A 16309-nucleotide genomic window follows, 5' to 3' on the forward strand; every position below is an offset into this window, starting at 1 on the left:
CAGTCAGTCAATGCCTCCAGCCAATGTATTTTGCCTTTTCCCTCTTTCTTCTGGAAGCACACGAGGGACCTGATACCAGCTAGCATTAGCACCTAGATACTTGGACCATGGCCACAAGATTCCAAATCCAGGTCCCAATTCTACTGGACTCTCCCAAGTTTGAAGAAGCTACACCCTTTACATTCCTCGTTGGTGACGACGCCGTACCACCTTGAGCCTTCTCTTCCTGTTCAACCTTGTCTGTGCCTCCTTTAACAGACTCCAAGTCGCCCACACTACAAACTGGGTCGTCTTTCAGCACGTAGAGAAGCGTGCCACGAGCCCCCCAGCCGCGCAATGACGTCCCCGCCGCAAACCTCGGCGACTGAATCCGCAGATGGCGAGGTCAACCTCGAGACGGTCGTGCAGGAGACGGGGCAGCCAGCAACCATCGTTCGAGATGGCCAGGGAGAGCTCGTCTATCCGGGCTACGTGCCTCCAGCTCCACAGTCTCCCAAGTCCCCCGAGCCTTCCGATGCCAACAGCCCACCATCCCTCGGCCGAACCCCTCGAAAGACAGTGACGGCGCCCGTGTCGGCAACAAAAGACAAAAATATGATGCCCATGACGCGTCCGAAGATGGCAGAGAGGCCCGCTACTGATGCACCTGGACGGGTCAGGCGGCAATCATCTGCCGTGCCAATGCCGGCAATCAAGAGATCTGGGACGAATGTCTCTCATCTCCAACAGGCCTTGTGGACGAGCCCATATGATGAGGACGACTCGTCGAGCAGCGATATGTCTACGGACGAAGATGAGGACTTGAGTGCAGACGTCGAGCGGATGGACCACGCCATTGGCAGCAAGGCACAATCCCAGCAGTTCCGTCGATTTCGCGTCGCGAATGAGAATTACAAAACGAAAGGCAGGGTCTCGAGGCGAGATGGCCGTCTTGCGATCTCGATCAAAGACATTAGCACCAATGGTTACCTACCGAATGCCCTCGGCGCTGCCATCACGAAGGTGGTACCTTTGAAGGAGGGTGAGATCGGTAGAAAGCCTGAGGGGGAGGAGGAGGGGGAGCAGCCAGCAGCCGAGAGAACATCATCCGAGGCCATGGTCGATCCCGAGAGCCTCCGATGTCCGCCGCTCAACATTGTGATCATGGTGATCGGGAGCCGTGGAGATGCACAGCCATTTCTCAAGATCGGAAAGGTACTCAAGGAGAAATATGGGCACAGAGTCAGGATAGCAACGCATCCAGCCTTCCGCGAATTCGTAGAGAAGGACTCGGACCTCGAGTTCTTCTCCGTGGGCGGGGATCCTTCTGAATTAATGGCGTTTATGGTCAAGAATCCCGGGCTGATACCAACACTCGAGACCTTGCGAGCTGGAGATATCGGCCGCAGGCGAGCAGCCATGAACGAGATGTTTGGCGGGTTCTGGCGGGCATGCGTCAACGCCACGGACGATGAAAAGGACGTCCGAAACCTGCAGATGATGGGGGAGAGACAACCCTTCGTCGCCGATGCCATCATTGCCAACCCTGCCTCCTTTGCGCATGTCCATTGCGCAGAGGCACTTGGAATCCCGCTCATCTTGTCATTTACGTTCCCTTACACGCCGACGCGCTCGTTCCCCCATCCCATGGCTAATGTCAAGAAGAGCAATGTCGACCCTGGATACACGAACTTCATGAGCTACCCCCTCGTGGAAATGATGGTTTGGCAAGGTCTGGGCGATCTCGTCAACGACCTGCGAGTCAAGACACTGGGCCTCGTACCCGTCTCCACGCTCTGGGCACCAGGCTCCCTCTATCGACTAAACGTCCCCTTTGCATACCTGTGGAGCCCATCTCTGGTCCCCAAACCACCAGACTGGGGCGACGAGATTGACATCTGCGGCTTTGTTTTCCTCGACCTCGCATCCTCATTCAAACCTCCCAATCCTCTCGAGGAGTTTTTGAGTGCAGGAGAGACGCCCATCTACATTGGCTTTGGCTCTATCGTTGTCGACGACGCCGAGAAATTCACTAATATGATATTTGAAGGTAGAGACCCAGTCCTCCTTCTACTCTTTTCCATCACGGCGGTTGATATATGCTGACCCACAATGATAAATAGCTGTTGAGCTCGCTGGTGTGCGTGCGCTCGTCAGCAAAGGCTGGGGAGGACTGGGCGGCGACAGTTTGAGTGTGCCTGAAAATATCTTCCTACTTGAAAACACACCACATGACTGGCTCTTCCCCAGGGTCAAGGCGTGTGTGATTCACGGGGGAGCAGGAACAACAGCGATTGCTCTCAAGTGCGGAAAACCTACTATGGTTGTGCCCTTCTTCGGCGACCAGTTCTTCTGGGGTAACATGATCGTACAAGCAAAGGCGGGCCCCGAGTCGGTGCCGTACAAACAGCTGTCTGCAGAGAAACTAGCCGAAGGGATCAAGTTCTGCCTGACAGAGGAGGCACAGAAGAATGCCCAGGCTCTGGCGCGCGACATCGCGAGGGAAGGGGATGGGGCGGAGAATATGTGTGCGTTCTTCCACAACCACCTGCAGCTGTCCGGCAAACACTCGATGAGGTGCTCCATCCTGCAGGACCGGGTGGCGGTATGGCACATGAAGGGCACAAGCCTGAGGCTGAGCGCACTGGCCGCCGATATTCTCGTGGAAAGGGGCTTTATCCAGTGGCGAAAGCTGAGCCTCGTCAGGCACTGCGAGTGGAACGATTTTGAAGGGCCAGGCGAGCCTGTCACTGGTGTTCTTGGGTCTGTGGCTGGCTCGCTCGGTGAGGCCTTTGGTGGCATCGGCAGCGTCCCCTCTCGAATAGCCAAGAATTCTCATATGAGGCGAGAAAAGAAGGATAAACAAAGACAGAAGCGTGAGACGGCGAGACGCATGAAGAAAGGCCAGGCTCTAAAGGATGGGCATGTTGGCATACCTGAACGCAAATCCGAGACGGAACTCAACGGGAACGTGACGAAAGATACGAACGGAACCTCTCAGGCGCAATCTAGAGAGGCAGGACACACGAATGACCGCCGCCCTATCCCCAGACACACCGCCGCCTCGCTCGAATCCGCCACGACGCAAGACGCCGAGCCAGACTCCTGGTACGTCAACGAAGTATCCCGCGGAGCACTCCAATCCGCCGGTGCCCTCGCCAGCGCGCCCATCGATCTGTCGGTCGCGCTCGCACAGGGCTTCCACAATGCGCCCCGTCTCTACGGCGACGACACCGTGCGGCGGCCACCGCGTGTGACGGGCCTCCGCTCGGGGCTGCGCGCGGCCAGGACCCAGTTCGCATATGGTATATACGACGCTTGGACGGGCGTGGTTCGTCTACCCGTGCGAGGTGCAAAGAGCGGCGGGACCAGAGGGTTCGCCAAGGGTGTCGGGATGGGCCTCAGTGGGCTAGTGCTCAAGGACCTCGCCGCCTTGACGGCGCCGGTGGGGTACACGCTCATGGGCCTCAAGAAGCAACTTGAGAGGCGGCGGCAGCCACAAAAGCAAATCCGCAGGGCAAGAATACTTCAGGGCCAGCGAGAGCTCAAGGATCTGGGCGCCGAGGAGCGCAGGAGGCGCGTGGAGGAGGTCGAGAAGGGGTGGGAGGTGCTGCGGCGGCTGTGGGAGACGGTGGAGAAGAGGGAGAAGGATAAGGGCGGCCTGGGGGCGCAGATCCGGGTGAGGAGGAGGAGGCGTGGCGTGGGGCAGGCGTTTGAGAGTGTTGAGATGGCGAATAATGCTCTTGGGGCAGTCAAAAGGGGCGAAGAGGTTAGGGATGCCGTGAAAGATTATAGGAGGTCGGAGGATCTCAAGAAGTCATAGGTGGGTGGCTGCTTTGGATGCACGTTTTGAGTGATGTCTAAGGTCTTGGTTGAGGCAATTCAAGTCTAGAGGCCACTCTGATCGCAGGTCGACAGGATAGAGGCCCAAAAACATGAGACATAATATAGACGGACTCGAATAATGAAGTCGCGGCCTTGGGATTCAGCTGTACATGACTGAGTCCTACTAATAGAAAGAGTAATGAAGTTGAGTTAGTGTGGTTGAAGGTTCTCTTCAGATATAATTTTAATGGCATAGGTGAACTCTACAAAACACTCTTTGCAAACCGTTGTTGAAAAACTTTGTTTCCCCTAATTCTATTATCCTTCTTCTCCCTCTCTTTTTGTTTTCGTATTTCTCCAAGGCAAAGCGGCATGAAGCTGTATTCACAAGGTGAATGACAAATCTTAATGGCTTTCCCCCCGATTTTCTTCTTTCCCTACAGTTTTCCTCTTGTTCTTAGGCCCCCTCCCCCCGAAGGTGTATTGTCCGGTGCCTAGGTACTGCAGTGAAACCCTGAGTCTTGCTTGTATGCCCAGGAATTGGTAGAATGTAAGTTTGAGGTATCTGCTGCTTCATCTTCCACACACACCAAGCTGCAACTCAGGCACAGCTCAGATGTCTAACGCACCTATGTCTTTGATGAAGATGCTGAGACAGGGTTGTATCATATTATACATTAGTAAGATCATAGAATAAAGATACAACGTAGTGGCTGACGCTATTATATCTACCACCAAGTATATATCAGACACTTAGGCCACCTTCCTACCATTCGACTTCACTAGCACACTTACCTTTCCAAAGGAATACACGCCCGCGATTTGATCTAACGCCATGCTCTTCTTCCCTTGTCCTGTCCCGTCTTTTCCCCCTCGAATCTTTTCAACACATGCCCCAGAGCGCTACAACACACGCAGCTACAGAGGCTGCCACAAGATAAAAGGGTATAATCCAGGCTGTACGCGTAAGCCTTGAGCACGCCTTCCAGCTGGCGGGGCTCCAGGACTGTGCGCAATGCCGAGGCACCTGCTGATACAGCATTGACACTGGGTGCTTGCGTAAAAATCCCTGATCTCAAGGCTGGCATCTAATGCGACGTTGCATAGTGCTGCTATGATGGCCGACCCCATGGATTGAGCAAAGAGAAGAAATGCCAGGGCTGAGGGAAGCTCGTCTCCTGTCACGGCTGCTTGAATCGCACTCATAGACTGGTCGGAAGGCCAGGTCGGAATGTTGACTTCGACACCATACTTTCGGTGAATGATCGAGTGTTGATCCGGAAGATGAGAGGGTTCCATAAGCCGTTTGCAAGCAGCTTCCTGAACCCACGCCGGAGATGATCTGAAAGCCCACCCACATGTCAGTCGAGCTACCAGGCTGGAGTGTCGAGTAGAGGCCGCTGCCGGTGAACAGGAGGACCGTGGCAAAAAATACGAAGGATATGACATACCTGGCCTTCATGACTGCGCCTCTCTCGTCAGCATGAACAGGGTCTTTCATTAGCGAATATCCATCCACCACCCATGCTAGCAGAAGTGCTGCAGGACTTGCAAAGTATGCCGACCGGTGCAGCTATGCCCGGCTGTGGGAGAATCATGGGGAAAAGATGTACGCGGCTCAGCAGTGCGTCCACGTTCTTGATAGCCTGGCAGTAGATAGGCAGATAATATACGGCTTCCGGGACAGCCGCCATTAAGCAAAGTCTGAAACAATGCAGACACCCACACAGTCCTCTTAGCAACCATGGACAGAGCGATCAGGGCATCCTCGCTGTTATGGCGATCCCAGAGCACCCGGATTAGAGATATAGCACTTGCGCCACAGAAAAGGCCAATGACGCGCAACGAGTTCCACGCGTGCTGGTTGCCGCCCCATTGGAGAGCGAGCAGGAGCATAAGGACTGCTAGCACAAGCAAGGACAAACCCAAAAGATTGAGAAAAATGAGACACGTTTGGAAGTACCTTGGTGATCTTCTGCTTGGGTGCCAGCTCAGAGATGCGAAGAAACAGGATCCTGATGGCAGCCAGAGAGCAGACCGGAAGGGCGATGTAGAAAGTTGGGTATACTCTCAGTCCATGCGCTGAGTATACAAACAGTTTGAAAAGACGTATCTCATTCTCCACATGCTGTAAGAAGTGAACCGTTCCCAACAAGAGGGCCCACAACGAGTCCAGAATGAATCTAGGTGCGACGGACATAGCGAATGACGGGCATTTGGTTAAGGGAGTATCATTTACTGGATGTAACAGCACTCACTCCCTGCAACTAGACCGATCAATGCTAATGATTGCTATGGAAAGTCAGTATGTCAGGACTTGTTGCAAGACGCGTTGCTATCTTTTACCTGGACACTTCTCTCAGGGCGTGCAGCCCGAGATAGTGCGATGAAGCCCAGGGCCAGCGGTGCCGGATACCTACGCTCCCAAATTGGTATACACTGGCGTATCATCCTCTATCTTGGAGCGAGTTGAACTCATCTGTGGTGCGCGGTATGACCTGATGCAGCGATCATCTCGCTCTTTCTCTGCTCCCCTTCCTTACCACCCCGAAACCACTACAGCCCCTGGCGTCCATAGTTCAAAATTACCAGAGGCCGAAGCATAATCGCCGTTGCTGACGACCATGGTGTCCATGAGCATCAGGAAGCACGCCAGGGTCACGCAGGTCACAATCCCAGCTAGCTTGATGCCTTCGACACACTCGACCGAGTCGATCTCATTGAGCCCTGCGCGCTCTTTAACAGCCTGGCCTGCCTGCTCTCCACCTTCTCCTCCCCCCCCCCCCCCAACTAGGCAAAGTTTTCTGGCAATGCCTGTGGGCAAAACATCACCGGGCCGTCGGCGAAGTTGTGGGCTCGGCAGTGGAGCTTGGAAGACCGAGCCAAGCTTGCGCCACCAGCGAATCAAGGAGTGCGCGTCCTGGTACATCTGTAGAAATCTAGGTAAGCGGTGGGGGTAAAAACAGCTGGTAGACTTTTGCTCGACGGTCTTACTACATGGCAGGGCTCTAAGCTGTCATTGATCCACAAGCTAACCGGGCTGACCGGGTGTCAGCCTGTACTGGCGCTCACCGTGGAAATGATGGGCATCCGGCGGGGCAGGTCCGAGTTGAACATGACAGACCATCAGAGGAGAAAGGAACGAGGCCTTGAAAAGCCAGAAGAGGGAGGGGAGAGGGGGGGGGGGATCAGATACGATCCGACGAGCCTTCCGCCGGGGTTTGGTGAAGGAGGAGGAAGAGGAAGAAGAAACACGGCAGCAGCCATGTCAGATTGTAAAATTACAGACACATTGTACGGCGTAGGAAGAGTGTTGAACCGGGGCTAGCGCATCGATGTCTGAATTGGGGGCCGAGATTTGGATTCCAAAGCACGAAAATATCGTGACTACTTAGTAGTCCACATATTGATTCTGCGCTTCGAATTATCACCTTTTGCTCCCTACTTCACTTCCCTCTTCAGCGCTAGCCAGCTCTGTGTGTAGGTGTGTGTGTGTGTGTCCCTGCCCTGTTCTCCAGATGAAAGCATCTCGTGGGGACAAGCGAAATCAGCAGCACGTCGTAGCTCACCCTCCTCAACTTGGCAGCTTGTCTTTGGCGCTCTCTTCACCTCTACTGGCAGCATCCAGCATAGCCCTACGGTCACTGGCAAACGCTCTGCTCCGTCTTGCTACGCCGTCACCGAGCGCAAGGATTCTCTTCGCCGGCCGTTGCTGAGGTTGTCTGAGAAGAGGAAACAGTAAAGTGGTATTGGGTGGCTTTGGACGAGCACAGAGAGGTAAAGGGGAAAGGCTCTGCCATCAAGGATACTACGATGATCTGCTAAACCGCTGTCTCAGTGTCCAAGGCCACACACAGTCAGAATGTTCTTCACTGGGGACTGGAGGTCCTTGGCTTGTCTCTTGCAGATTCATAGTGCAGCAAAAGCGGCCACTCCCCATGCTTCCAGAATAATCTGCTTGGGGCTTCTCCAGCAAATGCATCACAAGATGGATGCGGAGGTCGGAGCTCTCACATCCTTATTTCCTATCTCTCTAGAACGGATGGATTGCAGGTGGATAGTCAGTTTGTCCCAGGCCAGAGCTACGAATCATGGGTCTCCTTTGATCGCTGGAGAAAACGGATCTTTCTCGGCCTGCATTGCCAAAGCAGGCAAATCATTACGGCATTGGATATGCAGCAGGGATGGGCAAATCATCCCCCCCCCCCCTTTGACAGCAACACGGCGGCTTTTCTTACTACGCAACCTTTCAAACATCTGTTGAAGCACAACCAAGTGTCTAGCAGGTAAGACACCCTACAGATAACCGCGCGTGTATTGTGGCGAGATGACAAGTTAGGAGTGTAAGATTCTCGGGCGTCCTGGTCAGGTGCTGGTAAGGTACTATGGTATTTACTAGCTCCCCTTCGACATGGCGGCAGTTTACTACTTAGAACATAGATAGGGGGTGGGGGGCAGGCTTGACAGGACGGGGCACACCTGTTTAGGAGGTTTTGTAAGGGGGAGATTATTTAAGCTTTCCGGTGGACACGGGCGTCAAGAGGTCTAGAACGGGCGGCCGCCACCCAAGCAAATGCTAGTAAAAGGCGCCCAAGTGGATGCTGACAGTTGTTGACAAGGGCGCCGGGCCTTGTTTTGGCGTTACACAAAAACCACTGAGGGCTGGCTCTGGCGCTGTGGGTGGTCCCTAGTAACAATAGCAGTAATAAGATTGTGCTTTACCAAAATTAGCCATGGGACGCGGGCGCGCTTTACTTTGGAGAGACAAAGGCACAAGACGTTGATGGAGGCCCGGGCCGGATGTGCGGGATGCCGATTGATTGATAATTTGCTTGCCCGCTACGGTACATGATTGAGTAACTTGGTACCGATCTCTGTATTTTTGGGGCGGATAGGTCGCTAGAGATTGATGTGGAGGATCATCTGAGAGAAAGAGAAAGAAAGAAAAGAAGAAGAAAAAAGACGTGATGAGATGATCATGCAGAAGTGATGGTTCAACATCTTGGGCCTTACTTCATGGGCTACTTTCATAGTGCTCAAGGCTTTGTTTTCCCTTCTTTTCCTCATACCTCGGCCACCGTAGCATATAGTTAATCAAAAAATGATCCTTTTTCTCTCTTCTCTTTCTTCTTCCTGCTGACTGCTGACTTGCTGGATCTTCTCTTTCTCTTAGGTCTGACTACATCCCAATGCCCGAGTTTGGTGTGAGCTTGATATGATCTCACCGAACGCCACTCGGATGTGGTGGATCCTGGACCCGCAGCCCACTTTGTATCCACGGGGATCTTCAAGAATCGATCATCATTGATTAGTAGTGTCATATGGTGAGTGCTGTACTGTGGTACAATATAGTAGTAGTTGTTGTAGTGTGATAGGTGGTTCTTTTTTGGGGGGGGGGGGGCGTGTTGGATTTCCTCAATGAATCAACTGAGAACGGAGGCCTCGGTATTCTTTTTGTGGGCCGAGGAGGGTTACTTGCTGCTGACTGAGGGGGTTTTGTCTCGTGTGACTGGCGGGATGGGTGGGCGGGCTCATGGAATCCATCATGAAGTGGAAGCTGGGAACCCGGCATACAGGATCAATGTACTATGTATTACTGTGTCAGGAGCGGCGGCTGTTCCCTGGTTCCGAAGCCACTGGCTACTACTGCCGGCTGGTCGGGCTTCTTTCTTCTTTCTTTGCATTTCTCTTTTGCAAATGGGCCATTCAATCCCGGTCTGCAGTTGAGAATGTGATGGCGATGTCTTACACTATGCACCACAGATATCACAGATCACAACATGCATTTCATGCACACACACACACATATATATATCTTGCGCCTTGGGAACAATGATTGGAAAAACGAAGGGAAAAGAAATGAAAGGGGTTGCTCGGAGGATGAATGGGGATTCAATCCTCCCAGAGATCGCCGACCTGGTGGTTGACGGCTCTCGGCAATCTCCATCCAAGAATCAATGTGTTCATGATGAGATCGGGGTTTACTCTCCTGCCCAACAAGTACTTAGCATTGTATGTACTAAGTCATGGTGTAAATGCATGCATACTCTGCTCCGTATACCACAGTAGCATTTCTCTCCCTCCTCCCCCCTCCCCCTCTCCTAGCCTCCGTCTTTCTCTCTGCCAAGTTGTGGGGACTCTTACGCTTACTGATGCATGCATGTGCTATGCACATCTCAATATCTACAAGGGTGAACAAAGTTCAACTCGAAAAAAGCTACTAGATCGAGAGAGGATAATGCTATGCAAAAAGTTTTAGAGTTCATAGCGGCCGTGCTCAAAGGGGGGGTGGGAAACTACTTGACGGCAGAAGACAGACAAGCACATGGATCTTGCACAAATACCTCCCATTTGGGCTTCTTCTGCAAACTGATTTGCATGGATTTGCAGCAAACCCCCCCCATGGACGAATGGTCAGTCCTGAACATGCCCTGCCGAGACTATTATGTGACTCCTGTGGTGTCTAGCGCCACCTCCTTCAGGATTCCCGTCCTTGCAGAAGGGGATGGGAGACTTTCTCTCTCACACATGAGCCCACCCACACCCCACATGCTGCCCACCCCCTCCCTCTCTGGGTTGATAATACATAATGAGCGACTGCTTTTGTACCATAGTACTATGTATGGTATTACTGGGTGGTCATACTATTCCTAGGTCTATCTAGCAGAAAGGGTTCTGGGCTACAAACACCCTCTCTCTCTGGCCCTGATTTTCTTGTTGCTGTGGGCAGGATGGGGTTGTAGTGGGAAAGTACCACCCCCCCCCCCCCGGATGACGGAGGTTTTAACTCTCTTGAATCCAAACTACGACGCTGGGATTCGGCCATCAGGGTAGCCATGTGCTCCTGCCCTCTCCCCCTGCACATGTACCACCATATATGTGCACTGCCCTTTTTTCTTGCCTCCTTTTTTCTTTCTTTTTTGTTGATTTTTCATTGGCTTTGCAACGATATCGATCTAAAGCAAGCACTGATCGTATCAGACTGTAGCTATAGGTGTAGCTGTATCCTTGTCTTGTTCTTTTTTTTTTGAGGGGGGGCGTGGTCGCGTGTGTGGGATGGACGGCTCCTTATGGTCTCTAAATCCCATTTCATTTCTTGGGACGAAAGTCAACTGCCTCTTCTCCCTTCTCTTTTCCTTCCTTCTCTCGCTCTCCTCTCTCCTCTCTATAGTTTTTCGAAAACAATTCACTCCGTTTTCCAACCAACATCAAACTTCCTACTGTTGTATTATTTTATTGCTCTTGTCATTGCTCTTGTTTTTGTATGCGCATACTTGGTTTTACATTCTTTTTTATAACTCCCCTGCCTCGGAATCTCGTGTTTGCTAATCTTATATCCGGAGCAATCGGGAAAAGGGCAAAAAGAACCCCAAAAAAGAGAGAGCTGAAAAGAAGACAACCAAAAAAGACAAGAAGCCAAGACTGGATCCCCCTGCTTGTAACCTGACTCGTTTCGCGATCTTCCTTCTCTCTTTTCTCAATCTCTCCATCTCTCAGTCACCTCCCCCCCCCCTCCTTCCCTGAAAACCCAGCAATCAACCTACAAGTACATCGACTCGAGCGCCAGAAACGGCGCCATATCGCACGGCGCTGCACGCACGCACAGAATTAATTCCAACAAGCAGCAGTCCATCGACTCTGGGCACCTGTCCTGCCTCTTTGTGCTGTGCAACAAATTCTCTGTTCCTCTCATGTGACACGAGGAGAACACCCCCCCCCCCAAATGGCATGAAGCACCCGCAGGCCGTCGACGAGCAGAAGGTCTGGATCCACCATCCCGCCGCCGCCGCACCAAACGGTCCCGCCATCATGGCGGCCGCTAATGATGACACCAACGGTTCCAAGAGCGAGAAGGAGGTTTTCGACCACGAGGCCTACTCGGGCCTCCAGGTCGTCGGCGATGGCCGCCCCCAGATTGTGAGCAGAGAGGCCCCCGAGGTCGTCGGCCCGGGGAACCTGCCCGAGTACGCAGAGCACAAGGCCTTTGGCCAGTATCCTCCGCCCCAGGTCTCGCCTCAACAACAGTACAACGGCGCTGCTGTCGCCTACCCTCAGTATCCTCCACATCAACAACACCAACAACCATCACCACCACCGCCGGGGCCTGCTGTGCCAGCAGGAGGTTCAGTAGGAGGACAGGGCATGGCGGCAGATTATCACTACCACAACGGCGGGAACCCATTCGAGCCTCCAGGCGCCAAAGTCAGAGCTGCGAGAATATGTGGGCTGAGGAGAAAAGTGTTTTGGGTGGTGCTGGCCCTCGTGGTCTTTGGTCTCATGGTCGCCATCGCGGTGGGACTTGGATTGGGTCTGGGCGAGCAGAATAATAAGTCTTCGAGGTATGTTGTCAACAGGTTTCACTTCCCTCCTCCTCTTTCTCTCCTCTCCAGGCTTGATCCCTCGAAACTCCTCTCCTTCAGATCCCGGACCAGGTGATTCGGCGATGAAGAAAGAGAGAGATAAGGAGAAAAAGAGGTCGGCGAGCGGGACGGCTCGTCAAGCTCTCTCTCTTTTTCTCGCAACAAAGAAAACCTGCGCGCTCAACCGCTTCCGGAATTAACCTTCCTCTCTAAACGCTGCTAACGTATCTCTCTCTTCTCTATACACAGTGCCAGCAGCAACTCGACAGCAACCGCAACCTCCTCATCGACAGCCACGACCCTCCCCGCCGCGACGGCCACGGCCACCGCCACAGGCAACACGGACATCATCTGCCCGACGGCCAACGAGACGCTGTACACGCTGGCGACACAGACGAGCAAGAAGTTCCTGGTGCTGTGCGGCCGCGACTACAACAGCGACAACGGGGCGACGGACCTCACGTCCATGAATATCACCACCTTTGAGGGCTGTCTGAACGAGTGTGGCAACCTGGACGGGTGTATTGCTGTGGGATGGGGCAACTACTATGGCACGAATACCTGCTGGCTCAAGAGCGGCATTGGGACGCCGAATCAAAGCTCGGACTGGTATGCAGCCGTGGAGGATGACTCGGGGTGAGAAAAGGACAGAGAGACAGAGAGAAAGAGGACGAGACCCCCCCGGGGGGGTGGCAATTTCACTCGATTATTTTTCAAAGGCGAAGGATGTAAAGGAACAAGCGATATTTTCGAGCATGCTGCTGGCGTCACAGGGTATTTGTGGCCATCCGTGCATTATTGTTTAAAAAGCAGAAATGATTCAACCATATATATATATATATGTATATCTCTCTATCTCTCTCTTCCTCTCCCTCTTGTTCTCTTTTCTCCGGGAGACCGAGCGAGCATTTCTTGGTTCTGTTTCTACTTCTAGAGAGATATACGGAACGAGTGAAAGGTGCATAGAGAGGAAAGCCCAAGATGCATGTGAATTGCAGAAGCCGTCCAGCCCCCAACATATACTCCATCCCATTTTCCAGGGGAGAAACCGTATGACTGTTCTTGACACAAAGACAGAAAGAAAAGAGCGAATGTCCCCCACAATTGTCTACCAGAATAAAACGCCTTCCAACGACCGTCAATGTGCAGATAAAAAGTATAGAATTCCACCCCAGCTGTCTTGTCGGAAACGAACCTCTCTCTCTTTCCCCTCCTTCTCACCTCCTCCACACCAGAGCCAGCCAAGCAGCAATACGATACCCAGCAATAATCCCAATCATGATGCCCACATTCTTGCCCAGATAACCAGCCTCATACCCATACTGCGCCAGCACGCCGTCGCCGGCAATCAAGCACCGGTCCGCCAGCGCGGTCTGGTACATGCAGTTGCACCCGGCACCACACGAGTACGCCCGCCCGTGGAACTCGTTGACCATCATGCCCTCAAAGACATACTTTTGGTAGTCCCAGTAGCTAAAGACGTACTTGTAAAAGACGTTGAGCACGGTGGGCGAGACCATGAACCCGTTGACGCACATCCAGAGCCCGTTGGCAAAGGCCACCAGGGCGAGGGCGACGACGAAGTTGGGAAACAGGCTGGACACGAGCACGACGAGGCCCTCGGCGGCGAGGAGGTCGAGGAAGACCCACATGACCCAGGTGAAGAAGGCGGCCGCCGTGGGCTGGAAGTTGGACAGCCAGTAGGAGATGGCGGAGAAGCCGAGCGCGATGAGGAAGAGGTAGGGGATGCCGATGAGGAAGTTGGACACGACGAGCTCGGCCGCGCCGTACAGGCCGTTGTGGAACTCCTTGACGTATTGGTTGCGGTCCTCGATGAAGGCGGGGACGTAGGCTACTGCCATGAAGGACATGAAGGCTCCGCCAAAGAACTGGAAATTATATCATGTGTTTGTGTGAGCCAGAATCCAAGAGCAGGGGGAGGAGGAGCTATTGGAACAAAACTTACAATGGCGTTGATATAGGGCTGGATATACTCCTGCTCCGTCTTGAGCCGAACCCACACTGTCCCCATCATGATGGCCAGCCCAAGGTACATGGCCACCCGCACACCATAAGCAATCACATCACGATAACTCTTGATAAACGACCGGTGAAGCAGGGTCAGCACCAGGCTCGCGAACCCAGGCTTCGTCTCCTCCACGACCACCATGTCGAGGGAGGAGGTGCTGCTGCCCTGCCGCACGTGGTGCCGTTGATGATGATGGTCCTGGTGCTGGTGCTGGTGATGCTGCTGTGCCTCGCACCCCCTGATGACATTGGACAGGTGCTCAGCCAGGGGTGAGGACGCCCAAGTCTGCTGCATGGCACCCAGGCGGCGCTGGGATGGCTGTCTTCCTCCACTCCTGTCTGAGGTGAAGTCGATGTTGACCTGCTCCAGGAGGAACTCGGCTGGGTTGACGTGGAGGGGAAGAGGATGGCCTGCGAACTCGTAATACGGACCAAGGGCATGAACGGGGCCGAAATAGTGTGTCTTGCCGCCTGAGAGGAGCATGAGCTTGTCGAAGAGGTTGAATGTCGAGGTGGACGGCTGGTGTATGCTGGCCACGACGATGAGCTTTTTGTGTTGGAAGGTTTTTCATGTCAGTCTTGAACTGAGCCCAAAATGTTCTCTCTCTCTCTCTCTCTCTCTCTCTCTCGGAGGATGACAGAAAGGGAGAGAAAGGATTCGGCAATAGAATAAGGAAAGCAGCAAGGAGCCTTTACTACTCACATTGTTCCGCTTAGCAACCCCCTTTAGGTAACTAATAACCTCGAAACTAGCCACAGAGTCCAACCCACTCGTAGGCTCATCCAGGAACAGAATCCGAGGGCTAGTAATAAGCTGGCTAGCAATCCCAACCCTCCGCTTCTGCCCACCGCTGATTCCCTTCCGGATCGGCGTGCCAATAATGGTGTCCGCCTGCTCGCGCAGTCCAAACGCATCCACCAAGCCGTCCACCCGCGCCGCCCTCTCCCGCCTCGTCAGCGACGAGGAGGCTTCTGTGCCCCCCGACAGCCTGGAGGCAAAGGCCAGGGTCTCGCGCACCGTCAGCGACCCGATGAGGGCGTCGTCCTGCTCGACGAAGCGGCTCAGCTGCCGGAATGCTGCTGGGGAGGGCACGGCGCCGTTGACGAGGAGCCCGCCGCTGACCTTAGCGGCTCCTGTGCCACGGGAGGCTAGCACGTTGAGGAGGGTTGTCTTGCCGCATCCGGACGGGCCCATCAGGGCAAGTATCTCGCCTGTGAGAGAGAAAGAGAAAAAGGATGGCCATGTTTAGCTTTTGATTTTCATGAAAGAGAGATGTGTATGTTGCTCCTAAAGCAAGGATAAGGATATTTCTTCATAAAAGAACTTACCAGCTTGCACATGACCCTCGACATTATCCACAATCACCTTGGGCTGTTTTGTCACCCTGTCCTTGACAGTGACGGTGACGCCGCGCCACGAGATGTTGTTCACCGTTGTGTTCCGCAGGTGGGCCTCGGTGGCGGCGTGCAGCTCGACGTCGATGTACTTGGACTCCTTGACGACGGCTGACTCGCCTTCGGAGCTGTAGGCTCCTCGTCCGCTGCTCGCCATATCTTCTTGAGTTGGTAGATAATCCAGGGTTGCCGGACAAAGGGTGAATTAATAGAAAAGAAGGAGGTGATGGAGAATAATAAGAAGAAGAAGAAGAAGAAGAAGATGATGATGATGAAGAGTAGGGATGAAGGAACTAAAAGGAAACGAACAAGAAGGGAAAGAAAAGATAATGGCTGCTTTCAGAAAAGACAACAATTGATTGTTGGCAAGGGTTCAAGAAAGGGATCCCGTTTCAAAAAAAAAAAAAAAAAAACAAAGATCAACAAGGCTATTATAAAGGTTGGAATGCCGTTGTAGATGAATGTTTTACGTGAAAACCAGGCCTGGCCCTCCACTCCCCTCGGCTGACTGACTCCCTTTGCAACCAACCCGCAGCACCCAGAGAGTAAGAAAGAAAGAAAGAAAAAAGAAAAAAAAAAAATCAAAGAATGGTGGTTCTGGCTGACACTGTGGAGGGCACTGAAGGAGGAGCAGCAGGAGGAGGCGGAGGAGCAGCAAAGCAGTACGGAAACGGCCGCTTATGGAAAGGTGACCAATATCCCGAACGTCATCGTCGGCGATG

The 16309-nt window shown here is 53.3% G+C and overlaps 4 protein-coding genes across 4 annotated transcripts; 2 read left to right on the top strand and 2 right to left on the bottom strand.

The window, feature by feature from the left end:
* Positions 1–336: 336 nt before the first annotated feature.
* M406DRAFT_86993 (family 1 glycosyltransferase) lies at positions 337–4071 on the top strand (the record flags this gene model as incomplete). Its single annotated transcript, XM_040926096.1, has 2 exons — positions 337–2029; positions 2103–4071. 2 exons carry the CDS (start codon positions 337–339, stop codon positions 3800–3802), a joined length of 3393 nt encoding a protein of 1130 aa, XP_040781152.1. The 3' UTR covers positions 3803–4071.
* A 2014-nt stretch (positions 4072–6085) lies between these two features.
* On the bottom strand, positions 6086–6913 carry M406DRAFT_320246 (uncharacterized protein). Its single transcript, XM_040919362.1, has 2 exons — positions 6799–6913; positions 6086–6733 (listed from the first exon to the last, which is right to left on the bottom strand). Exon 2 carries the CDS (start codon positions 6731–6733, stop codon positions 6344–6346), a length of 390 nt encoding a protein of 129 aa, XP_040781153.1. The 5' UTR covers positions 6799–6913; the 3' UTR covers positions 6086–6343.
* A 4836-nt stretch (positions 6914–11749) lies between these two features.
* M406DRAFT_354319 (uncharacterized protein) lies at positions 11750–12989 on the top strand. The gene is made up of 2 exons (XM_040922888.1): positions 11750–12143; positions 12414–12989. Exons 1-2 carry the CDS (start codon positions 11947–11949, stop codon positions 12802–12804), a joined length of 588 nt encoding a protein of 195 aa, XP_040781154.1. The 5' UTR covers positions 11750–11946; the 3' UTR covers positions 12805–12989.
* Positions 12990–13381: 392 nt separating this feature from the next.
* Positions 13382–15744, bottom strand: M406DRAFT_246555 (P-loop containing nucleoside triphosphate hydrolase protein; the record flags this gene model as incomplete). The annotated part of the gene is made up of 5 exons (XM_040916410.1): positions 13382–14053; positions 14131–14353; positions 14429–14739; positions 14896–15404; positions 15522–15744. 5 exons carry the CDS (start codon positions 15742–15744, stop codon positions 13382–13384), a joined length of 1938 nt encoding a protein of 645 aa, XP_040781155.1.
* Positions 15745–16309: the final 565 nt, after the last annotated feature.

Source organism: Cryphonectria parasitica, assembly GCF_011745365.1.
Source record: "Cryphonectria parasitica EP155 unplaced genomic scaffold M406scaffold_1, whole genome shotgun sequence".
In the NCBI taxonomy this organism is placed as follows: domain Eukaryota; kingdom Fungi; phylum Ascomycota; class Sordariomycetes; order Diaporthales; family Cryphonectriaceae; genus Cryphonectria; species Cryphonectria parasitica.